The 26,329-nt window shown below is 39.9% G+C and overlaps 6 protein-coding genes across 7 annotated transcripts in view; 2 read left to right on the forward strand and 4 right to left on the reverse strand.

The window, feature by feature from the left end:
- The window catches only part of LOC148677187 (extracellular calcium-sensing receptor-like), a 5,210-nt gene extending 3,894 nt beyond the window's left edge, over positions 1–1,316 (reverse strand). Inside the window, exons 1-2 of the mRNA XM_088623058.1 lie at positions 1,099–1,316; positions 291–579 (exon numbers count right to left, since the gene is read on the reverse strand). Coding sequence (XP_088479184.1) covers positions 291–579; positions 1,099–1,316 — 507 coding nt within the window. The remainder of the gene's footprint in view (positions 1–290; positions 580–1,098) is intronic.
- LOC148677186 (extracellular calcium-sensing receptor-like) overlaps positions 1–9,584 on the forward strand; it is a 23,990-nt gene extending 14,406 nt beyond the window's left edge. The window contains exons 1-6 of one of the 2 annotated variants that reach the window (XM_088619227.1): positions 1,258–4,046; positions 4,283–4,580; positions 4,797–5,627; positions 5,715–5,936; positions 6,549–6,672; positions 6,833–9,584. In XM_088619227.1, the coding sequence (XP_088475353.1) occupies positions 3,820–4,046; positions 4,283–4,580; positions 4,797–5,627; positions 5,715–5,936; positions 6,549–6,672; positions 6,833–7,764 (2,634 nt within the window). In that variant the 5' untranslated portion in view covers positions 1,258–3,819 and the 3' untranslated portion in view covers positions 7,765–9,584. Of the gene's footprint in view, positions 1–1,257; positions 4,047–4,282; positions 4,581–4,796; positions 5,628–5,714; positions 5,937–6,548; positions 6,673–6,832 lie in introns of those variants that run through there. The other variant, XM_088619217.1, reaches the window with a different exon arrangement.
- Positions 9,585–10,411: 827 nt separating this feature from the next.
- LOC148677188 (extracellular calcium-sensing receptor-like) lies at positions 10,412–15,292 on the reverse strand. The gene is made up of 6 exons (XM_088619250.1): positions 14,949–15,292; positions 13,779–14,067; positions 12,651–13,478; positions 12,317–12,542; positions 11,807–11,932; positions 10,412–11,365 (listed from the first exon to the last, which is right to left on the reverse strand). The coding sequence occupies exons 1-6, from the start codon at positions 15,164–15,166 to the stop codon at positions 10,446–10,448; spliced, it is 2,607 nt and encodes an 868-aa protein (XP_088475376.1). The 5' UTR covers positions 15,167–15,292; the 3' UTR covers positions 10,412–10,445.
- A 383-nt stretch (positions 15,293–15,675) lies between these two features.
- LOC148677189 (extracellular calcium-sensing receptor-like) lies at positions 15,676–21,996 on the forward strand. Its single transcript, XM_088619275.1, has 6 exons — positions 15,676–17,593; positions 17,836–18,133; positions 18,339–19,169; positions 19,257–19,478; positions 20,067–20,190; positions 20,351–21,996. The coding sequence occupies exons 1-6, from the start codon at positions 17,367–17,369 to the stop codon at positions 21,280–21,282; spliced, it is 2,634 nt and encodes an 877-aa protein (XP_088475401.1). The 5' UTR covers positions 15,676–17,366; the 3' UTR covers positions 21,283–21,996.
- Positions 21,997–23,234: 1,238 nt separating this feature from the next.
- On the reverse strand, positions 23,235–24,394 carry LOC148677190 (vomeronasal type-2 receptor 26-like). Its single transcript, XM_088623072.1, has one exon. The coding sequence runs from the start codon at positions 24,392–24,394 to the stop codon at positions 23,438–23,440; it is 957 nt and encodes a 318-aa protein (XP_088479198.1). The 3' UTR covers positions 23,235–23,437.
- Positions 24,395–25,138: 744 nt separating this feature from the next.
- On the reverse strand, positions 25,139–26,308 carry LOC148677191 (extracellular calcium-sensing receptor-like). Its single transcript, XM_088619293.1, has 2 exons — positions 25,636–26,308; positions 25,139–25,527 (listed from the first exon to the last, which is right to left on the reverse strand). The coding sequence occupies exons 1-2, from the start codon at positions 26,179–26,181 to the stop codon at positions 25,267–25,269; spliced, it is 807 nt and encodes a 268-aa protein (XP_088475419.1). The 5' UTR covers positions 26,182–26,308; the 3' UTR covers positions 25,139–25,266.
- Between the last annotated feature and the right edge of the window lie 21 nt (positions 26,309–26,329).

Genomic DNA, 26,329 nt, shown 5'->3' on the forward strand with positions numbered 1-26,329 from the left:
CGGCTGGAACTTTTTTTCTGTTGCCTGTTGAACATGACCACAGCTATTTGATATGCGTCTCGATACATAAGAACCGATGCATGTCTTTTGCCTGTAAAAGCTTACTGTAATTAATATTCCTTCAGATTAAAACAAATAAATTAGTAGAAAATGATGTGCTATCTTACAGTACATGTCAAACCCTCTAGTTTTATCAGGTGTTCCTTTTAATTAATTTTACTGATGGACAAACTATGCACTTAAAACTCCTAGATGCGAACATATACATTGAACTCAAATTGATTTCATACCATTGGAATTCTGAAGGGCTGCAGTGTTCTGGAGACGACAATGGACTGTGATGACCCCGAGTCTCCGATGATGACCTTTACAGGCCAGGCTCCAGAGCACATCCTGCTGGACGCTTCTCTGGGGCCATTAAGAACTGTCAGAATAGCCCTCTGGCCAGCCACATGAGTTGCACAGGAATCATAAATCTTATAGCCCAAGGTTACATTGGGAAGCAGGTATGGATTATCATTTATCTCTTGAATTGCTAATCTCATCGTCTGAGCCCAGCGAAAAGCTCTAGGGTCAAAGCTGTCAAAATAAATAGCACAATTGGAAATTATTTTCTGTTCATGAAGAGATGACTTTCTGCAGTCTACAAGTTTACCTTAAAAAGAGAAAACAATTTGTCTTCAAATTCTATCACCTTTATTTTACAAGTATGAAGGTATTTGCATGCTTTCCTAAAATAAAGGATTGAAAATGTTATGATGCTAAAAATATTACTGTTATTTGTAATATAATATATTTGGAAGTAATTTCTTTAAAAATTGTTTTAAGATGTTTTGCATAAACGTTTGTTACAAAAAGAAATTATTCTAATGTACTTAAAGTTGAAAGCTGTGAGCTTTCTTGCTGTTAAGCTTTTGACAGTTTCATACACAGACAAAACTCAAAAGGAGAGGTACAGGATGTCTTGTCATAGTTGCTGCTTTTATAACCAATGCTGACGTCCATTTTAATGGAGCTGCAAGAGCATAGCATAAATAACTAGAAATACATTTCCAAAAAGAGCCCATTTTGTGCTTCTGGAGCAGAACAGCCACTCACCCTTGACACCCTGATGCGGCCGGTTTGTGTGTGTAGGTCAAGTCAGGGACCACTACCCTGTAATGCATTGGGAAAAGCCCTCCAATAATGATGTCTCCATCGGCTAGGAATCCTGGCAGCTCAAAGTTGCCCTGAAGTGTGCATGATGCTTCCCCGTCTGCGTGAGGAGCAGAAGCAGAAAGGGAATTAAACAAATTCCAGATAAACAGAAGGATCATCTTCTAAACCCGCTGACCTGTGAGACAAGTTGAGCCTGCTGTTTTATTGAGGGTATTTTCCCATACGGATCATACCATGTCGTAAGTATCTCACTGGAATTCATGTTGGAACGAGAATGTGTGACCGGTGCTGCACCACAATCCCAGCAGGTACTGTCACACACAGCTTGTGTACAGGTACAGTACACAAAACATTTCAGTGATGAAAGAGGGCCTTCAGTTTCTTTCAGGTTACTTACTATTGTTCTATTATATGGAAAATAACATTAAGAGAGATGCTTAAAATCTGTATAAAACTTTCATTTGTTACTGAAGGTAATTTTTTAAATAAAAATTTCTTAATTTATTGTTACAGAACCTCAGTGTATTTGTACACATTCCTGGGCTGTGTGACCATTTGGAACTTTTCAGCTATTCACAGATGGCAGGATTTTGTGGAAGAATACAAGAGTATTTTGTCTGCGAAACTTAGAACTTTTGCGAATTTCCTTGTTAAAATGGACTGGACAAAAATGTCCCATTGCTATGTACTGTTGTGTTATTTTAGGCATTTTTACTCATTTGAGTTGTATACTATACAGTAGACCCAGATTAAATGTATCCACACTAGAATGTGAATGTTGCCAGAATGCAAGTTTTTGTCTTCTCTTTTAGCCAAGCTACACTTCTGAACAGTTAATACATTCTTGACAATGTTATCTAAAAAAATACATACAGTACCTACAAAATACATTATTCGATCAATTACCATATTAAGCTTGATCATTTAAGACTGGAATAGCATGGAATGGCAAAAAAACTCACATTTCTGAGCTTATGCAATGGTAACAGGCATAGACTCTTGCTGATTTTTTAAAATAGAATTTCTGTTCTGGCATTTACTAAGTGGAGTTGAAGAGAGAATTGTGTCCACCTGGGTCACCTGAGACTTTTTCACATAAAATTTAATGCATATTGTAACGCTTCGGGGTTCAGGCGGGCGCCCTTGCCTTCTGCCTACACAGGTCGGCCCCGCACCGTGGGGGAGGCGAACCTGGGACTCTGGCATCACTCAACAGGGACCCAGCTTGTTGAGCTAAAGAGAGATCTCTCTACAGCCCAGTGGCTGTAGTCCTGCTATTACAGGGAAGGGCGGTGACGTCACCGCTCTGGTAAGCCGGCTCTTACACACCACTGACGGCCGTATGCGTTACAGTATTTTTGCCGAGTCACGATGGTTGTGTGTGTGGTTACACTTGACATCTGCTGGACTAAAGCACAGTAACAGAGTAAAAGTAAAATATTAGTGTATAACATTTCAGTCCTATGAGAAGTATTACTGTATAATCATTCCGCTTTCTCTTGCAACTAGTAAACGCCAGATGGCGCTTTAGTGTGACTACAGCCAGGAGCCAACGTTCATGAAGAGCTAAGAGGCTTTTAATACACGCACACACCGTAATTAAAATGTGTCAGTCTGTGCCAGATCCCAGAGGGATATACAGTATACCATGCTGAAGTGGCGAGATAGAGACGAGTACCCTACATTAAACTAAGCTTTTACACCCAATCGTTCTCCCGTGGTTTACACCTTGGGCTCCTGGTCCCACCTTAATAGGCAGAGCGGCGTATTGAGTCTGTCCCAAGTTGTGCACGTACTGTAAGAGAATACATACGTCTAGAAACAAAACTATAAACTGCGAGTTGTTTTTAAACGTTTCTGAATACGAAATGTAGCCTCTAAAACCAAGGTATTTTATTTTATAACTTTGATTCCATTTGTTGAAGCAGAAACAATCAGGCTCTAACTGCGCTTCTAGATCACTACACTTATATCTAGCTGTAGTTACGAAAGACAAGCACAAGATGGGGATAAATACATCCGATGGGCTGTTGAGCAGATGCAGCTCTGACGAAGCCTTTCCTTCAATTAATCAAACTGTTTCTGAGGTGGAATAATAACTCCAAATGTGTCAAAACATTTCTTTTTTGCAATCGTAAAAGGATGTCAATGTTAGAGTGGCTGTTTTTTCATTTTCATTTTGTCATTTTTCATTTCACCTTCCCCCACACAATGGTAATTTATACAATAACTTTCATTACAACACTTCAGACAAAACATTATCTGATTATCTGATTATGTAATCGTACAAGTTCATCTTATTTTAACACGCATTCTTTGACTCCGAACATAAAATACTGTTGAACAAATTATGTTCACCGTGGGGATTTCGAAGTTTTCATTATACTTTGAATACTATTATTAGTATTATGCGAATTATGTAATTGACTATATGATCAACAGAGTTCTGACACTGACAAAACATACTCCTGTGTATTCCCAAATGACAATTTTTGATTGCCTTCTGGCATCTGCGGTGGCTCCGGTTTTCCAATGAACCATGATGTATTCGCATTCCGTTTGCGGCTGTCGGTATAAATTAATTCACCATAAAAGTGATTTTAAAGCCGCTCGTGTATATATATATGAAGAAACACGATTAGGGTTGTGTTACTATCTGAAATGGCATACGCCTATACAGAGTTTCTAACAATATCAACTATTTTCATTATACAACTTCACAACATGGGCACGGGTGGCACAGTCTGTAACTTTAAAGGCGAAGGAGCTACTCCAAGTTTCTTTGCAGAGGGGGATGTCGTTCTGGGTGGATTATTTCCTTTGCACTACATACCATCCTCTTATGTTCCTTCGTTTCAGAAGAAGCCCCAATCAACGCATTACCTGTAGTAAGTAACTTAATAAAAATACAGTAAAATTAAATGTAAACAGTAAACTGCGATTACTATGCTTTCATGCTTGTATAGCCCGTCTGAAAACTAAATGACAAACGATACATTTTGAAGTAAAGGCTCGTCAACCTTGCCACCCAACACATACAGTATACTGTTGGGGGTAAAGGGCGAGATTCGTGTATTCCTCACCAGCAACATCACCTGTGCACTGTTGTTTCGACATGTTGCAGTTTCAGTCCTCGAACACTTCGATGGATGCAAACCATGATTTTCGCCGTTGAAGAAATTAACAAACGCCAAGACCTTCTGCCTGATATAAAGCTGGGGTATCAAATCATGGACAGCTGTAACGACATACAGCCTTCTTTGAGAAGTTCCCTAGTCATTGTGAACGGCCAGCCGGCCGATGCCGGTAACCACAGCTGTGCCGGGGTCGGGAGAGCGGTCTCGCCAGTGATCGTTGGAGATGCGGCTTCTGGGGTGTCGATGGCTGTGTTGAGAACTCTGGGGTCCTTCCACATCCCACTGGTAAGGTACCGACGCAGCTTTTCGGCTTAGGTGGAGTGGTCTGCTTATTCTTGTCTTCTAATATTACAGTTTTTCCAACCGTAAACTTATATTTGATCCTTCTTTAATCATTTATTTCAGAGATGACTCAGACACTAGTTTCTTCGGGGGTGGGACAGTCTATATATTGAATTTTTGCAACTCTCTGAAGTGCATGGTCTTTATTTTCTTTTCAAGGTGAGCTACTTCGCGTCTTGCAGTTGTCTAAGTAACAAGCGGGAGTTTCCAGCTTTTATGAGAACCATGCCCAGCGACGCCTACCAGATAAAGGCGATAGCTCAGCTTGCCAGTTATTTCAACTGGACCTGGGTCGGAGTCATCGGAGTGGAGACCGACTACGCGCGTTTCGCAATCCAACTCTTCCTGGAAGAATCCAGCAGGCTAGGGGTATGTGCTGCATATAGCCACTTTTATCCCCTTGTCCTTGGTAAAAAAGATGTCGTCGAGGTAACGAATGTCATTAAAAGATCCTCCGCTAAAGTGGTCCTGAATTTTTCTGGTGAATCTGAGTTGCATTTGATATTACGTGAGTGCAGGCGTCAGAATGTCACCGATATACAGTGGATTGCAAGCGAAGCTTGGGCTACAGGAAAATCTCTGTGGAAAGAATTCCAAGACCTTTTATCTGGAACTGTCGGGTTTGGAATCCGCAAGGCTGAGATCCCAGGTCTGGGAACATTTCTGAAAAGACTGCGCCAATCGGACGCTGACGAATCGTCATTCTTTGCTGAATTCTGGGAGGAAACGTTTGAATGCAAATTAAACCATTCCTTGAACACCCATACGCACGGCGATGCGTTTCCGAGGAAGCCCTGCACGGGACGGGAGAGCCTGGAGAGTGTGTACTCTGAGTACTCAGATGTGTCTCAGCTCAGGGTTTCCTACAATGTGTACAAAGCCGTGTATCTGATAGCGCACGCCCTGCACACGCTGAGCAGGTGCGAGAATGGAAGCGGTCCTTTCCCAAATCAGAGATGTGTGGACGTGAGACAAGTACTTCCGTGGCAGGTACAGTAGGCTTCAAAGAAAAGTACAAAGACTTGTATGAAGGCGGAAAGCTGCTGTGTTTATTGCTCGCTTATGTATTTCTTTCAGCTCTTGCATTACATGAAGCAAGTGCGGTTCTCTGTCCTTGGAGAAGAGGTGAGCTTTGACGAGAACGGAGACCCGGTCGCATCCTATGACCTCATGAACTGGCAGGAGAGGCCCGACGGGTCGCTTGAGCTGGTGAAAGTTGGCTACTATGACGCTTCTCTGGGCAAAGGAAATGACTTAGTTATAAATGAATCGGCCATTCGTTGGCACAGAACCCAGCAGGTTGGTCTGCTTTATCCATTTTTAAATTATTCTTCATTTTATTTATTCCTCGTTATTTATTTTAGTTTCATACCATGGATTACTGTGTTAGAAAACCTGGATGTTGGAATCACCGGTATTCAACAGGTGCTCTTATTTGAGGATATTAGAATTGCTTGTTGACCTGCATTTTCTCTTCCTGTTACCATACAGAGCATTCAGCTGGTGCAGCTGTTAAAGATACTATATATCCCAACCAATTTTATCGGGAAATCCATGTGTTTGGTTTAATATTCTAACTGTTTTACTTCTGCAACTTTTAAAGCTTTGGAGATGCATCCTACCCAATTTTACCCAAATGTATCAGGAAATGTGTGTATCACAGTAGTTCAAATATCTGCAACCAAAAGCTCAGCAATTCGAAATGTAAGAGTATTTTCTGTGACAGCAGTCATTGTTTCATGTTGATTAATGCGTCGTGTTTTAAATGAGAATATTGAATGGTTAAGAAAAGACAAATACAGTACATTGGCCCGATCACTTTATATAAAATAGTGTATATTAAAGGCTTTATAATGACTTTCCAGATTTAATTTTAAGGGTCTGTGAGTGGGTTTCATTGCTCCCCTGTAGGTCCCCCGGTCTGTGTGCAGTGACAGTTGTTCTCCAGGTTCAAGAAAGGCCACTCGCAGGGGACAGCCTGTCTGCTGCTTCGACTGTGTCCCATGTGCTGATGGGGAGATCAGCAGTCAGACAGGTGAAGGACTGCATGTGATTGCATTAGTTTATTGTTAGTTGAAAACAAATCGTCTCTTTCTTGCACATTCTAAATTTTCAATATTCTTTTATAGCACTATATAGAAAATGATTATACACTCTCTGAGGTACTTATTTCTTTATTCTCTCCTCCCCAACAGACTCTCTCGATTGTATGAAATGCCCACTTGAGATGTGGTCAAACAAAGCAAGAGACCAGTGCATCCCAAAAGAGGTGGAGTTCTTGTCCTATTCTGAGTCAATGGGAATGGTACTGACAGTGGTGTCGACACTTGGAGCCTGTGTCACCGCAGCTGTTTCTGGGGTGTTCATCTTCTTTAGAAACACCCCCATCGTCCGCGCAAATAACATGGAGTTGAGCTTTTTGCTGCTGCTATTCCTCATTCTGTGTTTCCTTATTGCACTTACATTCATAGGAGAGCCAACAGACTGGTCTTGCATGGTCCGCTACACAGCGTTTGGCATAAGTTTTGCTCTGTGCATTTCCTGCATTCTTGCAAAGACAGTGGTTGTGCTTGTTGCTTTCAGAGCCACTCTCCCTGGCAGCAATGTCATGAAGTGGTTCGGTCCCACACAGCAAAGAGCCAGTGTGTTTGTCTGTACCTCAGTCCAAATTCTGATCTGTATAATATGGCTGATAACCAGCCCTCCACATGCTGCACATAACACTGTGTATCAAAGTGCAAAGATCATCTTGGAATGTGCTGTTGGGTCAGCGCTGGGATTCTGGGGTGTTCTGGGTTATATTGGACTGTTAGCTTGTCTGTGTTTTGTTATAGCCTTTTTAGCCAGGAAATTACCAGACAACTTTAATGAAGCAAAGTTTATAACTTTCAGCATGCTGATATTTTTTGCAGTGTGGATAACCTTCATCCCAGCCTATGTTAGCACTCCAGGAAAGTATACTGTAGCTGTGCAGGTCTTTGCTATTCTGGCATCAGCATTCGGTCTCCTGTCCTGTATCTTTGCCCCAAAATGTTACATTATTTTATTAAGACCTGAGAAAAATTCAAAGAAATATTTAATGGATAAAGGCTATAGGAAGCACGTTGTAAAAACCTCATCTTTTTGAGAAGATACATTAAAACTGATGGAAATATTTTCTGTGTGTCATTTGGATTATAAATGCAAGAAAAAAAAGCACTTTGGTGTACATACTGTACACTGTCATTCATTGTGGCATTTTAAAATCACTTGGCAGATATGTTTGGAAAAATACCCATTGATAAGAAAGAGTGAGTTATCACATTTCCAGTGCATTTTGCTTCTGATGTTCTTAAAAGAAAAAGGCCAAAAAGGTGTAATAAATAGAAAAATTAACAATATTAATATTGATATAATAAGAAAATTTAATTTAAATCTCAAGTTGAGTAATTGAATTCATTTTAAATATGTTTTTGTCCATGTTTAATTATTTACAAGGCCAGAAGATTCTGTTCACAATTGGCCATCACAACCTTTTAATTCAGAAGATTAAAAAATAGTATCATAATGTACACTTCAGTAGTTCTTATAATATAAGATATACTGTAACACTTATATAACAGATATAACGGTCCGCTTATAATTACATTTATAAGGCATTTCATTTAAGACAGTGCCTTTTAATGGTGTGGCTTCACATGCATATTTATACGTATATACATTTCTAATGTATTAATTAAACAATACGGTTCTCAGAATGTAAACTCAGTTATGACACTTATGGTTAAATTAAGACAGTTTTGCAAGTTTAAAATATATTTAAATTCTCACAATGTATATTTTTCAAGAAAAATAAATCCCTCTTGTATACAACTCAGTTTATTGTATTAGTTGCCAGTGGACATTTGAAGTTTCTAATTTTGCTTCACAACATCTCACAACTTACTCAGTTTACATTTTAGGTGTATCACCCTGAGGAGCCACAAGATGGTGAATTACACTCAAAAACACAGCAGTCGCCTCCTTGAACTAGTGCTGCTGTGGTGTTAAGAAATGAGTGACTGATATCTGAAGGGGGAAAGCCACACAGTGGTAATGCTAGTGTACATTCATTCACCTGTGTTTGCCTTCTCTATCAGTGATTGCATTTAATAAAGAGTTATTGAAACATAAATCAAATTTGAATATTTAGGTGAGTATTAAACTACACAACATTTACTATTACAATTGTCTTAATCTGCCTTTAAACGGCATGTTAAACAGAAACTTGTCACAGTCCTATAGTATAAAAAATTGCATGTACCTATTGTTAACACAAAGAATTAGTGCCTTCACAGCCTGAAGCTCTGCTCCCCTGAGGTATGCTGTGCTTGACTGGTGTTTTCCAGCCAAACAAATAGGGATTCATACTGTACTGCATCTGTTAAGGAACTCTCTGTGCCAAATTAACAAGACAAAAGTGGTCACTTGGAAGAATTTAATTAATAACTTGTCTTGTTGTTAGAGAGTTCTACTTTGACTTTGGAGTCAACTTCATGTGGCTTGCACACTGCTTCTGCACGTACTGTAATTACAAGAGAGCATTAAAGCATACTCACACTTCAATTTTTTTGTTAAGACACGTCACATTCAGACAAGGCCAATTTAATCATCAAAGATTTCAGTACTATTAAAAAATAGCATTCGGAAATTAGGATATTATGTTTTTTTTCTTGCTTTTAGATCTAAGGTTATAAGGGTAATAAATCATATATTTTTCACTAAGACCTTAGCTACTGAGTGTTTTGGTACAGTTTACATTCTCCATAATGTGTATTTGTATACATATTTGTATATGTCATGAAAACTAGTGTGTTTCTTAATATTTAAAATAAATCAGAAGTGTAATGTTTATTTGATAAATAAAAATGTACTGTATGAAAGTTAAATTTTGCATGAAATGTCACGATTATAGTCCCTCTTCCTTAAGGGTGCTCCGACCCTTTCACTCAGACTATGTGCACCTGACCCCTGTTCTCAGTCTATCTTAAAAGCCTAGCGCTGACGTTCATCCGGGCTCTGCATCTGATTTCCGTATCGTGCGAGTCCGGGATCTGGAAGCGCCTGGTCCCGTTAAGTTTTTATCTTTGTTCCCGTTCCCTGTCCGCCGGTTCCGACCTGGTTCGTGGTTTTAATTCCTTGTTGGATGGATCACCTGGCTATGGATTTATTCTTGGGTATTTGGATTGTTTGCCTCGGCCACACCTCCCCCGTGCACCAGCGCACTTCGGACACGCCCCCCTGTTTTCATCCCCGTATTCCTGCGTGATCTTTTTCCTAATGTTTCCTCACAATTTTGGGTTGTGTCGTCCGCATAGGGTCCGGAAAGAACTGACCGTTACAGGAAATTTACATAATGTAAACGCTACCATGATAGTAACCATACCTGAGTGAGAGTAGAACTTGCAAATAATGGGATATCTTTAAGATCCATTTTGAAATGAACTGAGTTTTGCTCTTTTCTAATAATAATGTATTGGATTTAGGTTTTGAAACTGCGGAACCAACAGTTTTCATCGTTAATACTTCAATAATTGAAGTACGTTTAATAAATATTTAAACGTAATAATGAAAAAAATGTACAAAAATATCATTTATAAAAATTTTAATTGGGTTTTCAGTTGGCATTAACCAACATACACTTTGTATCATGCACCTGTATACTAGAATTGTCATTAAAAACCAAGAGAGCACAACAAAACTCAAATTCATACTCAATGCACTAAAAAACACATTAGTGTAACAGAATAGACGATCCTAATCTTTTGTAAGACTTTCAAATGGGAATGATTACATTTCACTGTTTGTTTTGGCATTTACTCGTCCCATCAGATGATGTTTGGTATTTTTTTCAGGTTTCAATAAAATAATATAACATTTTGGAGCAAATATGCACACAAGCAGCCCAAAGCTAGAGGCCAGAATTGCAAATATTTCAACAGCCACAGTGTACTTTCCCGGTGAACTGACATACGCAGGTATAAAAACCAGCCACACGACACAAAAGATGAGCATGCTGAATGTAATGTACTTTGCCTCATTAAAATTATCTGGCAGTTTCCTAGCTAAAAAGGCAAGAACAAAACACAAACAAGCCAAAACCCCAATGTAGCCCAGTACACACCAGAAAGCCAAATCAGAGCCAGTGCTACACTCCAGTATGATCCTTGACCTCTGATAGACAGTGTTTTTAAGAGGGAATGGCGGAGCAGCTATCAGCCATATAGTACAGATGACTATTTGTACTGCAGTACATGAGAAAATGATCATCCGTTGCTGCCTGGGTCCAAACCATTTCATGACATTACTGCCAGGCCTCGTCGCTTTGAAAGCTGCTAGAACGACCAGCGTTTTCCCAAGAATGCAGGATATGCACAGAGAGAAGGTTACGCTAAAGGCAGTGTGCCGAAACATACAAGACCAATATGTCGGCTGTCCTATGAAAGCAACAGAACACAGGAAACAGAGTGTGAGTGACAGCAGGATAAAGAAGCTGAGCTCCGAGTTGTTAACCCGGACTATTGGAGTGTTTCTGGAGTGAAGGAAGACCACAAGGACACCAATCGTAAGGCAAGCTCCCAGTAGAGCAATCACTGCCAGTGTGATCCCCATTTCATCATAGCTCAGGTATTCCACCTCTTTGGGTATGCAGTCTGTTCTTGCAGCATTTGACCAGTGATCCTCAGGACAGTCAGTACACTCTACTGAATCTGTAGTCAAAAACATGGGGAAGTTACAGAAAGCAGCAGCCATTATTTTTTAAATTGAACACTACACCTTTTACATAGTTCTCTTTGGTGTGGAAAATAGTCATTCTTCTACTGGATATTTTATTGTAAATATTGAGCTTTAAAAGCCCTCTAAGTTTAAAAATAGTGGTGTTTTGTACCCCTTAATATTCCAAATGCTTGTTTTTAGAACATCAGGGTGAAGCATTTGCTTCACTTTGATTTTTGTTCCACTTTATCTAACTCCATTTAATCTATTAATAATCTAATTTTCAGGAACACTTTAACAAACAAAGACACACCTATACAAATATATACTGTATACTGTATGTATTTATAAATAATGGTACACAGCATACATATATTTTGATATGTGGCTAATGCAGAGCATGCACGAGAGTAAATGAAGAAGGAAATACTTGCCTGTCTGATTACTAATTTTGCCATCAGCACATGGTAGACAGTCAAAGCAACAAGGAGGCTGCCCTTGACGAATCCCTTTCCGTGTACCAAGGGGGCAGTTTTCAGTGCACACAGACCGCAGCACCTTACGTGGAGAACAAAGAGCAGTCTGTCAGCCTCTGTCTGCAGGCCTGGAACAACCTCTGCACACAGCACTTTGAAATGAAGACGCATTTCTGAAACACTGTGCACTGCTGCATGCAACACATTCAGAAACAATCAACACATATCTAATGTTCCAAAATCTGACATTTCAACTTTTCCTTGAAAGATGTGTATAGCACCTTACTAACTTTATTTTGGTTTCACTTTTAGGGAAAAAGAAGAAACTGATTTGGTTTGTGGAAAATATTTTAGAAATCTGTCCTATAGAACAGACAACTTAGGAATCTCAGTAAATTGCATTAACGAAATAAATAAGAAATAAATGTTTTCCTTACAAAGAAGTTAATAGTGTCTCTTTGCAGCTTGCCTTTTGATTGTTATTCCATATCACAGCTTCTTCATTTATCACAATCTCCTTCCCAAGTCCTCGAGATGCATCATAAATTCCCACCGTGACAAACCACAGTTTCCCATCTGCACCCCTCTGCCAGTTTATAATATCATAAGACGCAATAGGGTCTCCATTTTCATCAAAGCTTATTTTTTCTCCCAAGGCGTTTGTAACAGATAACGTCTGGATGTAATGTTGAAGCTTTCAAGAACAAAAAATAATGGTTATTTGGCATTATGTAAAAATGAAGTAGAATGAGGTCTTAGGCATGAAAACAGAATGAGACAATACAATCAAGCAGTGTGTTACCTGCCATGGCTCAAAGCTTGAAGGGTCTGCACACGTAAAATTGCCAAATGGTCCTTTCCCAGGCTCACAGCTGGTCAGGCTGTCCAGCGAGTGGGCAATAGCGTACGCAGCTTTATAAACATTGTAGGACACCCGGAGGCTGGACACGTCCAGGTAGATGGAACTCTTCTCCTCCAGAGACTCCTGGCCGCTGCAGGGGGGCTGGACTCTGCCATCCTGGCCAGTGGCGTTCGAGGGCAGGAAAGAACAGCCGAACATGTCGCCCCAGAGCTCCTGCACCAGCGTGTTGTTGGGATACAGGGAAGGGTGAACTTTCAGGAGATAGTCTCTCAGAGCAGGGATCTGTCCCCGGCGAATGGCAAACCCAATAGTACCACCGAGAGAAGGGTAGAACTCACTGGCTGCAAACAGCGAGGCTGTGACCCAGGCTTCGCTGGCTATCCACTGAATGCCAGTGATGTTCTGAGCAGCATACTCCTTCAGCAGGGGGTACAAGTCACCTTCTCCAGCAAATGAAATGATCACCTTGGCTGTAGATCGTTTCATCACATCTAAGATCTCCAGAATCTTTTGTCTGCTGTAAACTTTAGGAATAGTTTCATAGTAGGCCAGACAGACACTGATCCTTTCAAACTCCTCAATTAACGCCTGGAACGCATATCTTCCATAATCACCATCTTCTGAAATGGCTCCCACCCAGGTCCATCCGAAATGCTTCACCAGCTGAGCAATGGCTTTCACTTGGTGGGAGTCGCTGGGAACCGTTCTAAAAAATGTTGGATATCTTTGCCTGTTGCTGAGGCAGGAGCATGTGGAAATGTAACTTATCTGAGGAGAAAAGGTCAAAACAACAGAAATAAGAAGGAAATAAGGCCTTGTTGCCTTATGTTAATGTTTCCCAATTACAGAATGCCACAAAATATATTCATTAATACTATTATCAGGTAGAGACTAGGGTTTAAATAACACATTTTAAATCGTTAGACAATAATGTAGCAGAATTACTATCAATGATCACAGAACAGCCTAAATAAATGCAGTGTCCAATGCACCTATTTCAGTCTTCTTTGTAACATCTGTACATGTACAGTACATGTAATTCTTGTTTCTAGAAACTAGAGTACATACCATTGGAATTCTAAAAGGCTGTAGCGTTCTAGAGAGGATAATGGACTGTGATGACCCCGAGTCTCCGATGATGACCTTTACAGGCCAGGCTCCAGAGCACATCCTGCTGGACACTTCACTGGGGCCATTAAGAACTGTGAGACTGGCTCGCTGGGATGCCACATGAGTCGCACAGGAGTCATAAATCTTGTAGCCCAAGGTTAGATTGGGAAGAAGGTATGGATTCTTGTTGATCTCTTCAATGGCCAGCCGCATGGTCTGGGCCCAGCGAAAAGCTCTAGGGTCAAAGCTGTGGAGAAATCACTGTTTTTAGCTGAAGTACAGAAAAGAAAAACTACAATAACTCCCCATATACTGAAAGTATGCAAAAAGTTGTGAGCAGGTGAATCCAGCCACTGATAATCTTATGCCTTGGGATTATAGCAATTTCAAAATGTACATTATTAAACTTTGCAAAACTAAACCCTTATTTTTCTGCAATTACTATAAAAGAAATTAAGTCAGAAGAATCTAAATTTCAATGGTTCTTTAGCTTTGCAAAATGAGAAAAAGAAATACAGTGTATTCTTTTTAAGTCATGTGCCATAGCTACAAACTCCAGAAGTCAATTTAGCAATTAGCAGGGTGCCGAAGTGAGAGAACATATTAATGAATTTTGTTTATGCACACATGTCACTTCATTTGATTTCAAAGCTACTGAAAAGCTCAGTGCTTGAGTAATATGGTTTAAATAGCCATGCCTGCCAAGGATCTAATCACAACTCTGTGAAAACATATGAAATTGGTCAGTTAATTAGTGGGTTTTTCTTTGCACAGATGCAGCAGTAAGCCGAGACCAGACTGCTGGGTGCTCAGGTCTGCAGCGTTAAGTGAGCATGATGTCCCATTTCAAGGTCTAATGAGCACGTCTGCTTTCATCATCTCAGTTTACAGGTAGTGTTTGTGGAAATCTGACTTGAAGGCAAATTGTCTGTGAAGCTGTTAATGTTTTCTTGCTTTGAATTCCCCAGAAAAGGCAGTTTACCTGAGAAAAGAGCACAGCGGGTTTAGTAAAGTACCTTTAAAAAAGGTAATGTGAGAGAAAAGGCTGAGAATACATTTTAAATGAAAGCTAATACATGCTGTCATCTGGCAGCAATGTTCCCCCGGCACAGCAATACATTAACTCACCCTTGACACCCTGATGCCGCCGGTTTGTGTGTGTAGGTCAAGTCAGGGACCACTACCCTGTAATGCATTGGGAAAAGCCCTCCAATAATGATGTCTCCATCGGCTAGGAATCCTGGCAGCTCAAAGTTGCCCTGAAGTGTGCATGAGGCCTCCCCGTCTGCGTGAGGAGCAGAAGCAGAAAGGGAATTAAACAAATTCCAGATAAACAGAAGGATCATCTTCTAAAACCTGCTGGCGCACTGGCCTGTGAGACAAGTAGAGCCTGCTGTTTTATTGGGGGTGTTTTCCCATACGGATCATACCGTGTCGTAAGTATCTCACTGGAATTCATGTTGGAATGAGAATGTGTGACCTGTGCTGCACCACAATCCCAGCAGGTACTGTCACACACAGCTTGTATACAGGTACAGTACACAAAACATTTCAGTGATGAAAGAGGTCCTTCAGTTTCTTTCAGGTTGCATACTATTGTTCTATTATATGGAAAATAACATTAAGAGAGATGCTTAAAATGTGGATAAAACTTTTGTTTGCTACTGAAGGTAATTTTTAATAAAGATTACTTAATTTACTGTTACTGAACCAGAACTTTTCAGCTATTTACAGATGGCAGGATTTTGTGGAAGAATACAAGAGTATTTTGTCTGCGAAACTTAGAACCTTTGCGAATAACCTTGTAAAAATGGACTGGACAAAAATGTCCCATTTTTTGTACTGTTGTGTTATTTTAGGCATTTTTACTCATTAGAGTTGTATACTATACAGTAGACCCAGATTAAATGTATCCACACTAGAATGTGCATGTTGCCAGAATGCAAGTTTTTGTCTTCTCTTTTAGCCAAGCTACACTTCTGAACAGTTAATACATTCTTGACAATGTTATCTAAAAAAATACATACAGTACCTACAAAATACATTATTCAATCAATTTCCATATTAAGCTTGATAACTTTAGACTGGAATAGCATGGAATGGCAAAAAACTCACATTCCTGAGTTTATGCAATGGTAACAGGCATAGACTCTTGCTGATTTTTTAAAATAGAATTTCTGTTCTGGCATTTACTTAGTGGAGTGGAAGAGAGAATTGTGTCCACCTGGGTGTGAGACCTTTTCACATTAAATTTAATGTATATTTTTGCCGAGTCACGATGGTTGTGTGCGTGGTAACACTGACATCTACTGGACTAAAGAACAGTAACAGAGTAAAAGTAAAATATTAGTGACACCACATAATGCACAATCTCGCCATTTCAGTCCTATGAGAAGTAATACTGTATAATCATTCCGCTATCTCTTGCAACTAGTAAACGCCAGATGGCGCTTTAGTGGGAGAACAGCCAGGAGCCAACGTTCATGAAGAGCTAAGAGGCTTTTAATACAGGCACACACCGTAATTAAAATGTGTCAGTCTGTGCCAGATCCCAGAGGGATATACAGTATACCATGCTGAAGTGGCGAGATAGAGACGAGTACCCTACATTAAACTAAGCTTTTACACCCAATCGTTCTCCCGTGGTTTACACCTTGGGCTCCTGGTCCCACCTTAATAGGCAGAGCGGCGTATTGAGTCTGTCCCAAGTTGTGCACGTACTGTAAGAGAATACATACGTCTAGAAACAAAACTATAAACTGCGAGTTGTTTTTAAACGTTTCTGAATACGAAATGTAGCCTCTAAAACCAAGGTATTTTATTTTATAACTTTGATTCCATTTGTTGAAGCAGAAACAATCAGGCTCTGCGCTTCTAGATCACTACACTTATATCTAGCTGTAGTTACGAAAGACAAGCACAAGATGGGGATAAATACATCCTTTCCTTCAATTAATCATAAACTGTTTCTGAGCTGGAATAATAACTCCAAATGTGTCAAAACAATATTTTTTTTGCAATCGTAAAAGGATGTCAATGTTAGAGTGGCTGTTTTTTCATTTTCATTTTGTCATTTTTCATTTCACCTTCCCCCACACAATGGTAATTTATACAATAACTTTCATTACAACACTTCAGACAAAACATTATCTGATTTCTGATTATGTAATCATGCAAGTTCATCATATTTTAACGCATTCTTTGACTCCGAACATAAAATACTGTTGAACAAATTATGTTCACCGTGGGGATTTAGAAGTTTTCATTATACTTTGAATACTATTATTAGTTTTATGCGAATAATGTAATTGACTATATGATCAACAGAGTTCTGACACTGACAAAACATACTCCTGTGTATTCCCAAATGACAATTTTTGATTGCCTTCTGGCATCTGCGGTGGCTCCGGTTTTCCAATGAACCATGATGTATTCGCATTCCGTTTGCGGCTGTCGGTATAAATTAATTCACCATAAAAGTGATTTTAAAGCCGCTCGTGTATATATATATGAAGAAACACGATTAGGGTTTTGTTACTATCTGAAATGGCATACGCCTATACAGAGTTTCTAACAATATCAACTATTTTCATTATACAACTTCACAACATGGGCACGGGTGGCACAGTCTGTAACTTTAAAGGCGAAGGAGCTACTCCAAGTTTCTTTGCGGAGGGGGATGTCGTTCTGGGTGGATTATTTCCTTTGCACTACAGACCATCCTCTTATGTTCCTTCGTTTCAGAAGAAGCCCCAATCAACACATTACCTGTAGTAAGTAACTTAATAAAAATACAGTAAAATTAAATGTAAACAGTAAACTGCGATTACTATGCTTTCATGCTTGTATAGCCCGTCTGAAAACTAAATGACAATAGAAAACGATGCGTTTTGAAGTAAAGGCTATTCAACCTTGCCACCCAACACATACAGTATACTGTTGGGGGTAAAGGGCGAGATTCGTGTATTCCTCACCAGCAACATCACCTGTGCACTGTTGTTTCGACATGTTGCAGTTTCAGTCCTCGAGCACTTCGATGGATGCAAACCATGATTTTCGCCGTTGAAGAAATTAACAAACGTCAAGACCTTCTGCCTGATATAAAGCTGGGGTATCAAATCATGGACAGCTGTAACGACATACAGCCTTCTTTGAGAAGTTCCCTAGTCATTGTGAACGGCCAGCCGGCCGATGCCGGTAACCACAGCTGTGCCGGGGTCGGGAGAGCGGTCTCGCCAGTGATCGTTGGAGATGCGGCTTCTGGGGTGTCGATGGCTGTGTTGAGAACTCTGGGGTCCTTCCACATCCCACTGGTAAGGTACCGACGCAGCTTTTCGGCTTAGGTGGAGTGGTCTGCTTATTCTTGTCTTCTATATTTTGATAATTCTTAAATCATTTATTTCAGTGATGACCCAGACACTAGTATCTTCGGAGGAGGGGGTGGTTGGGGGGTGGGACAGTCTATGTATTGAATTTTTGCGACTCTCTGAAGTGCATGGTCTTTATTTTCTTTTCAAGGTGAGCTACTTCGCGTCTTGCAGTTGTCTAAGTAACAAGCGGGAGTTTCCAGATTTTATGAGAACCATGCCCAGCGACGCCTACCAGATAAAGGCGATAGCTCAGCTTGTCAGTTATTTCAACTGGACCTGGGTCGGAGTCATCGGAGTGGAGACCGACTACGCGCGTTTCGCAATTCAACTCTTCCTGGAAGAATCCAGCAGGCTAGGGGTATGTGCTGCATATAGCCACTTTTATCCCCTTGTCCTTGGTAAAAAAGATGTCGTCGAGGTAACGAATATCATTAAAAGATCCTCCGCCAAAGTGGTCCTGAATTTTTCTGGTGAATCCGAGTTGCAGTCGATATTAAGTGAGTGCAGGCGTCAGAATGTCACCGATATACAGTGGATTGCAAGCGAAGCTTGGGCTACAGGAAAATCTCTGTGGAAAGAATTCCATGACCTTTTATCTGGGACTGTCGGGTTTGGAATACGCAAGGCTGAGATCCCAGGTCTGGGAACATTTCTGAAAAGACTGCGCCAATCGGACGCTGACGAATCGTCATTCTTTGCTGAATTCTGGGAGGAAACGTTTGAATGCAAATTAAACCATTCCTTGAACACCCATACGCACGGCGATGCGTTTCCGAGGAAGCCCTGCACGGGACGGGAGAGCCTGGAGAGTGTGAACTCTGAGTACTCAGATGTGTCTCAGCTCAGGGTTTCCTACAATGTGTACAAAGCCGTGTATCTGATAGCGCACGCCCTGCACACGCTGAGCAGGTGCGAGAATGGAAGCGGTCCTTTCCCAAATCAGAGATGTGTGGACGTGAGACAAGTACTTCCGTGGCAGGTACAGTAGGCTTCAAAGAAAAGTACAAAGACTTGTATGAAGGCGGAAAGCTGCTGTGTTTATTGCTCGCTTATGTATTTCTTTCAGCTCTTGCATTACATGAAGCAAGTGCGGTTCTCTGTCCTTGGAGAAGAGGTGAGCTTTGACGAGAACGGGGACCCGGTCGCATCCTATGACCTCATGAACTGGCAGGAGAGGCCCGACGGGTCGCTTGAGCTGGTGAAAGTTGGCTACTATGACGCTTCTCTGGGCAAAGGAAACGACTTAGTTATAAATGAATCGGCCATTCGTTGGCACAGAACCCAGCAGGTTGGTCTGCTTTATCCATTTTTAAATTATTCTACATTTTATTTATTCCTCGTTATTTATTTTAGTTTTATACCATGGATTACTGTGTTAGAAAACCTGGATGTTGGAATCACCAGTATTCAACAGGTGCTCTTATTTGAGGATATTCGAATTGCTTGTTGACCTGCATTTTCTCTTCCTGTTACCATACAGAGCATTCAGCTGGTGCAGCTGTTAAAGATACTATATATCCCAACCAATTTTATCGGGAAATCCATGTGTTTGGTTTAATATTCTAACTGTTTTACTTCTGCAACTTTTAAGTTTTACCCAAATTTATCAGAAAACTTGTGTATTTCAGTTGTTCAAATATCTGCAACGAAAAGCTCTTTCTGTGACAGCAGTCATTGTTTCATGTTGATCATGTTGATCAATGCTTCGTGTTTTAAATGAGAATAAAGAATGGTTAAGAAAAGACAAATACATTGTCCCGATCACTTTATTTATTTAATTGACTGAAACATAAAATAGTGTATATTAAAGGCTGCATAATGACTTTCCAGATTTAATTTTAAGGGTCTGTGAGTGGGTTTCACTGCTCCCCTGTAGGTCCCTCGGTCTGTGTGCAGTGACAGTTGTTCTCCAGGTTCAAGAAAGGCCACTCGCAGGGGACAGCCTGTCTGCTGCTTCGACTGTGTCCCATGTGCTGATGGGGAGATCAGCAGTCAGACAGGTGAAGGACTGCATGTGATTGCATTAGTTTATTGTTAGTTGGAAACAAATCCTCTCTTTCTTGCACGTTCTAAATTTTCAATATTCTTTTATAGCACTATAGAGAAAATGATTTTCCACTCTCTGAGGTACTTATTTCTTTATTCTCTCCTCCCCAACAGACTCTCTCGATTGTACGAAATGCCCACTGGAGACATGGTCAAACAAAGCAAGAGACCAGTGCATCCCAAAAGAGGTGGAGTTTTTGTCCTATTCTGAGTCAATGGGAATGGTACTGACAGTGGTGTCGACACTTGGAGCCTGTGTCACCGCAGCTGTTTCTGGGGTGTTCATCTTCTTTAGAAACACCCCCATCGTCCGCGCAAATAACATGGAGTTGAGCTTTTTGCTGCTGCTATTCCTCATTCTGTGTTTCCTTATTGCACTTACATTCATAGGAGAGCCAACAGACTGGTCTTGCATGGTCCGCTACACAGCGTTTGGCATAGGTTTTGCTCTGTGCATTTCCTGCATTCTTGCAAAGACAGTGGTTGTGCTTGTTGCTTTCAGAGCCACTCTCCCTGGCAGCAATGTCATGAAGTGGTTCGGTCCCACACAGCAAAGAGCCAGTGTGTTTGTCTGTACCTCAGTCCAAATTCTGATCTGTATAGTATGGCTGATAACCAGCCCTCCACATGCTGCACATAACACTGTGTATCAAAGTGCAAAGATCATCTTGGAATGTGCTGTTGGGTCAGAACTGGGATTCTGGGGTGTTCTGGGTTATATTGGAGTGTTAGCTTGTCTGTGTTTTGTTATAGCCTTTTTAGCCAGGAAATTACCAGACAGTTTTAATGAAGCAAAGTTTATAACTTTCAGCATGCTGATATTTTTTGCAGTGTGGATAACCTTCATCCCAGCCTATGTTAGCACTCCAGGAAAGTATACTGTAGCTGTGCAGGTCTTTGCTATTCTGGCATCAGCGTTCGGTCTGCTGTCTTGTATCTTTGCCCCAAAGTGTTACATTATTTTATTAAGACCTGAGAAAAATTCAAAGAAATATTTAATGGACAAAGGTTATAGGAAGCACTTTGTAAAAACCTCATCTTTTTGAGAAGATACATTAAAACTGATGGAAATATTTTCTGTGTGTCATTTGGATTATAAATGCAAGAAAAAAAAGCACTTTGGAGTACATACACTGTCATTTGTTGTAGCATTTTGAAATCACTTGGCAGATATGTTTGGAAAAATACCTATTGATAAGAAAGAGTGAATTATCAAATTTCCAGTGCATTTTGCTTCTGATGTTCTTAAAAGAAAAAGGCCAAAAAGTTCAAATAAATAGAAAAAATAACAATATTAATATTGATATAATAAGAAAATTTAATTTGAATCTTAAGTTGAGTGATTAAATTCACTTTAAATATGTTTTTGTCCATCTTTAATTATTTACAAGGCCAGAAGATTCTGACCACAATTGGCCATCACAACCTGTTCATTCAGAAGGTTAAAAAATAGTTTCATAATCTACACTTCAGTATTTCTTATAATATAAGATATACTGTAACACTTATAATTACCTTCATTTAAGGCAGTGCCTTTTAATGGTGTGGCTTCACACGCGTATTTATACGTATATACATTTCTAATTTATTATTTAAACAAAACAGTTCTCAGATTGTAAACTCAGTTATGACACTCATGATTATATTAAGACAGTTGTGCAAGTTTAAAATATATTTAAATTCTCACAATGTATATTTTTCAAGAAAAATAAATCCCTCTTCTATACAATTCAGTTTCATTGTAATAGTTGCCAGTGGACATTTGAAGTTTCTAATTTTGCTTCACAACGTCTCACGACTTACACAGTTTTTAGGTGTATCACCCTGAGGAGCCACAAGATGGATAATTATACTCAAGAATACAGCAGTCGCACAGAAATGAGTGACTGATATCTGAAGGGGGGAAGCCACACAGTGGTAATGCTAGTGTTCATTCATTCACCTGTGTTTGCCTTCTCTATCAGTGATTGCATTTAATAAAGAGTTATTGAAACATAAATCAAATTTGAATATTTAGGTGAGTACAGTATTAAACTACACAACATTTACTATTACAATTGTCTTAATCTGCCTTTAAACAGCATGTTAAACAGAAACTTGTCACAGTCCTATAGTATAAAAAATTGCATGTACCTATTGTTAACACAAAGAATTAGTGCCTTCACAGCCTGAAGCTCTGCTCCCCTGAGGTATGCTGTGCTTGATTGGTGTTTTCCAGCCAAACAAATAGGGATTCATACTGTACTGCGTCTGTTAAGGAACTCTCTGTGCCAAATTAACAAGACAAAAGTGGTCACTTGGAAGAATTTAATTAATAACTTGTCTTGTTGTTAGAGAGTTCTACTTTGACTTTGGAGTCAACTTCATGTGGCTTGCACACTGCTTCTGCACGTACTGTAATTACAAGAGAGCATTAAAGCATACTCACACTTTAATTTTTCTGTTAAGACACATCACATTCAGACAAGGCCAATTTAATCATCAAAGATTTCAGCACTATTAAAAAATAGCTTTCTGAAATGAGGATATTATGTTTTTTTTCTTGCTTTTAGATCTAAGGGTAATAAATCATATATTTTTCACTAAAACCTTAGCTGCTGAGTTTTTGGTTCAGTTTACATTCTCCATAATGTGTATTTCTATAAACATTAATGTCATGAAAACTAGTCTGTTTCTTAATATTTAAAATAAATCAGAAGTGTAATGTTTATTTGATAAATAAAAATGTTCTGTATGAAAGTTAAATTTGGCAGGAACTTTACATAAATGCTACCATGATAGTAATCATACCTGAGTGAGAGTAGAACTTGCAAATAATGGGATATATTCAAGATCCATTTTGAAAAGAACTGAGTTTTGCTCTTTTCTAATAATAATGTATTGGATTTAGGTTTTGAAACTGCGGAACCAACAGTTCTAATTGTTAATGCTTCAATAATTGAAGTATGTTTAATAAATATTTAAAAGTAATAGTGAAAAAAAATGTACAAAAATATAATTTATACAATTTTTAATTGGGTTTTCAGTTTGCATTAACCAACATACGCCTTGTATCATGCACCTGTATACAAGTATTGTCATTAAAAACCAAGAGAGCACAACAAAACTCAAATTCATACTCAATGCACTAAAAAACACATTAGCGTAACAGAATAGACGATTCTGATCTTCTGTGAGACTTTCATATGGGAATGATTACATTTAACTGTTTGTTTTGGCATTTACTCTTCCCATCAGGTAATGTTTGGTATTTTTTTCAGGTTTCAATAAAATAATATAACATTTTGGAGCAAATATGCACACAAGCAGCCCAAAGCTAGAGGCCAGAATTGCAAATATTTCAACAGCCACAGTGTACTTTCCCGGTGAACTGACATACGCAGGTATAAAAACTAGCCACACGAAACAAAAGATGAGCATGCTGAATGTAATGTACTTCGCCTCATTAAAATTGTCTGGCAGTTTCCTAGCTAAAATGGCAAGAACAAAACACAAACAAGCCAAAACCCCAATGTAGCCCAGTACACACCAGAAAGCCAAATCAGAGCCAGTGCTACACTCCAGTATGATCCTTGACCTCTGATAGACAGTGTTTTTAAGGGGGAATGGCGGAGCAGCTATCAGCCATATAGTACAGGTGACTATTTGTACTGCAGTACATGCGAAAATGATCATCCGTTGCTGCCTGGGTCCAAACCATTTCATGACATTACTGCCAGGCCTTGTCGCTTTGAAAGCTGCTAGAACGACCAGCGTTTTCCCAAGAATGCAGGATATGCACAGAGAGAAGGTTACGCTAAAGGCAGTGTGCCGAAACATACAAGACCAATATGTCGGCTGTCCTATGAAAGCAACAGAACACAGGAAACAGAGTGTGAGTGACAGCAGGATAAAGAAGCTGAGCTCCGAGTTGTTAACCCGGACTATTGGAGTGTTTCTGGAGTGAAGGAAGACCACAAGGACACCAATCGTAAGGCAAGCTCCCAGTAGAGCAATCACTGCCAGTGTGATCCCCATTTCATCATAGCTCAGGTATTCCACCTCTTTGGGTATGCAGTCTGTTCTTGCAGCATTTGACCAGTGATCCTCAGGACAGTCAGTACACTCTACTGAATCTGTAGTCAAAAACATGGGGAAGTTACAGAAAGCAGCAGCCATTATTTTTTAAATTGAACACTACACCTTTTACATAGTTCTCTTTGGTGTGGAAAATAGTCATTTTTCTACTGGATATTTTATTGTAAATATTGAGCTTTAAAAGCCCTCCAAGTTTAAAAATAGTGGTGTTTTGTACCCCTTAATATTCCAAATGCTTGTTTTTAGAACATCAGGGTGAAGCATTTGCTTCACTTTGATTTTTGTTCCACTTTATCTAACTCCATTTAATCTATTAATAATCTAATTTTCAGGAACACTTTAACAAACAAAGACACACCTATACAAATATATACTGTATACTGTATGTATTTATAAATAATGGTACACAGCATACATATATTTTGATATGTGGCTAATGCAGAGCATGCACGAGAGTAAATGAAGAAGGAAATACTTGCCTGTCTGATTACTAATTTTGCCATCAGCACATGGTAGACAGTCAAAGCAACAAGGAGGCTGCCCTTGACGAATCCCTTTCCGTGTACCAAGGGGGCAGTTTTCAGTGCACACAGACCGCAGCACCTTACGTGGAGAACAAAGAGCAGTCTGTCAGCCTCTGTCTGCAGGCCTGGAACAACCTCTGCACACAGCACTTTGAAATGAAGACGCATTTCTGAAACACTGAGCACTGCTGCATGAACACATTCAGAAACAATCAACACATATCTAATGTTCCAAAATCTGACATTTCAACTTTTCCTTGAAAGATGTGTATAGCACCTTACTAACTTTATTTTGGTTTCACTTTTAGGGAAAAAGAAGAAACTGATTTGGTTTGTGGAAAATATTTTAGAAATCTGTCCCATAGAACAGACAGCTTAGGAATCTCAGTAAATTGCATTAAAGAAATAAATAAGAAATAAATGTTCTCCTTACAAAGAAGTTAATAGTGTCTCTTTGCAGCTTGCCTTTTGATTGTTATTCCATATCACAGCTTCTTCATTTATCACGAGCTCCTTCCCAAGTCCTCGAGATGCATCATAAATTCCCACCGTGACAAACCACAGTTTCCCATCTGCACCCCTCTGCCAGTTTATAATATCATAAGACGCAATAGGGTCTCCATTTTCATCAAAGCTTATTTTTTCTCCCAAGGCGTTTGTAACAGATAACGTCTGGATGTAATGTTGAAGCTTTCAAGAACAAAACATAACAGTTATTTGGCAATATGTAAAAATGAAGTAGAATGAGGTCTTAGGCATGAAAACAGAATGAGACAATACAATCAAGCAGTGTGTTACCTGCCATGGCTCAAAGCTTGAAGGGTCTGCGCACGTAAAATTGCCAAATGGTCCTTTCCCAGGTTCACAGCTGGTCAGGCTGTCCAGCGAGTGGGCAATAGCGTACGCAGCTTTATAAACGTTGTAGGACACCCGGAGGCTGGACATGTCCATGTAGACAGAACTTTTCTCCTCCAGAGACTCCTGGCCGCTGCAGGGGGGCTGGACTCTGCCATCCTGGCCAGTGGCGTTCGAGGGCAGGAAAGAGCAGCCGAACACGTCACTCCAGAGCTCCTGCACCAGTGTGTTGTTGGGATACAGGGAAGGGTGAACTTTCAGGAGATAGTCTCTCAGAGCAGGGATCTGTCCCCGGCGAATTGCAAACCCAATAGTACCACCGAGAGAAGGGTAGAACTCACTGGCTGCAAACAGCGAGGCCGTGACCCAGACTTCGCTGGCTATCCACTGAATGCCAGTGATGTTCTGAGCTGCATACTCCTTCAGCAGGGGATACAAGTCACCTTCTCCAGCAAATGAAATGACCACCTTGGCTGTGGATCGTTTCATCGTTTCTAAGATCTCCAGAATCTTTTGTCTGCTGTAAACTTTAGGAATAGTTTCATAGTAGGCCAGACAGACACTGATCCTTTCAAACTCCTCAATTAACGCCTGGAACGCATATCTTCCATAATCACCATCTTCTGAAATGGCTCCC

Source organism: Lepisosteus platostomus, chromosome 2, assembly GCF_059453375.1.
Source record: "Lepisosteus platostomus isolate fLepPlt1 chromosome 2, fLepPlt1.hap1, whole genome shotgun sequence".
Lineage (NCBI taxonomy): Eukaryota > Metazoa > Chordata > Actinopteri > Semionotiformes > Lepisosteidae > Lepisosteus > Lepisosteus platostomus.

Bases quoted from the DNA above. Each gene is read 5' to 3' on its own strand.
- LOC148677188 (XM_088619250.1), bottom strand. From the start codon at position 15,166: ATGATCCTTCTGTTTATCTGGAATTTGTTTAATTCCCTTTCTGCTTCT. The intron at 13,479-13,778 runs GTATGTACTCTA...TTTTCTCCTCAG, and splicing joins AGCCTTTTAGAATTCCAATG to ATAAGTTACATTTCCACATG. The intron at 11,933-12,316 runs CAAGCTGCAAAG...GTTCTCCACGTA, and splicing joins ATGGAATAACAATCAAAAGG to AGGTGCTGCGGTCTGTGTGC.
- LOC148677189 (XM_088619275.1), top strand. From the start codon at position 17,367: ATGGCATACGCCTATACAGAGTTTCTAACAATATCAACTATTTTCATT. The intron at 17,594-17,835 runs GTAAGTAACTTA...GACATGTTGCAG, and splicing joins CAATCAACACATTACCTGTA to TTTCAGTCCTCGAGCACTTC. The intron at 19,479-20,066 runs GTTGGTCTGCTT...GCTCCCCTGTAG, and splicing joins GTTGGCACAGAACCCAGCAG to GTCCCTCGGTCTGTGTGCAG.
- LOC148677190 (XM_088623072.1), bottom strand. From the start codon at position 24,394: ATGGCTGCTGCTTTCTGTAACTTCCCCATGTTTTTGACTACAGATTCA.
- LOC148677191 (XM_088619293.1), bottom strand. From the start codon at position 26,181: ATGAAACGATCCACAGCCAAGGTGGTCATTTCATTTGCTGGAGAAGGT. The intron at 25,528-25,635 runs GTAACACACTGC...TGTTCTTGAAAG, and splicing joins CAAGCTTTGAGCCATGGCAG to CTTCAACATTACATCCAGAC.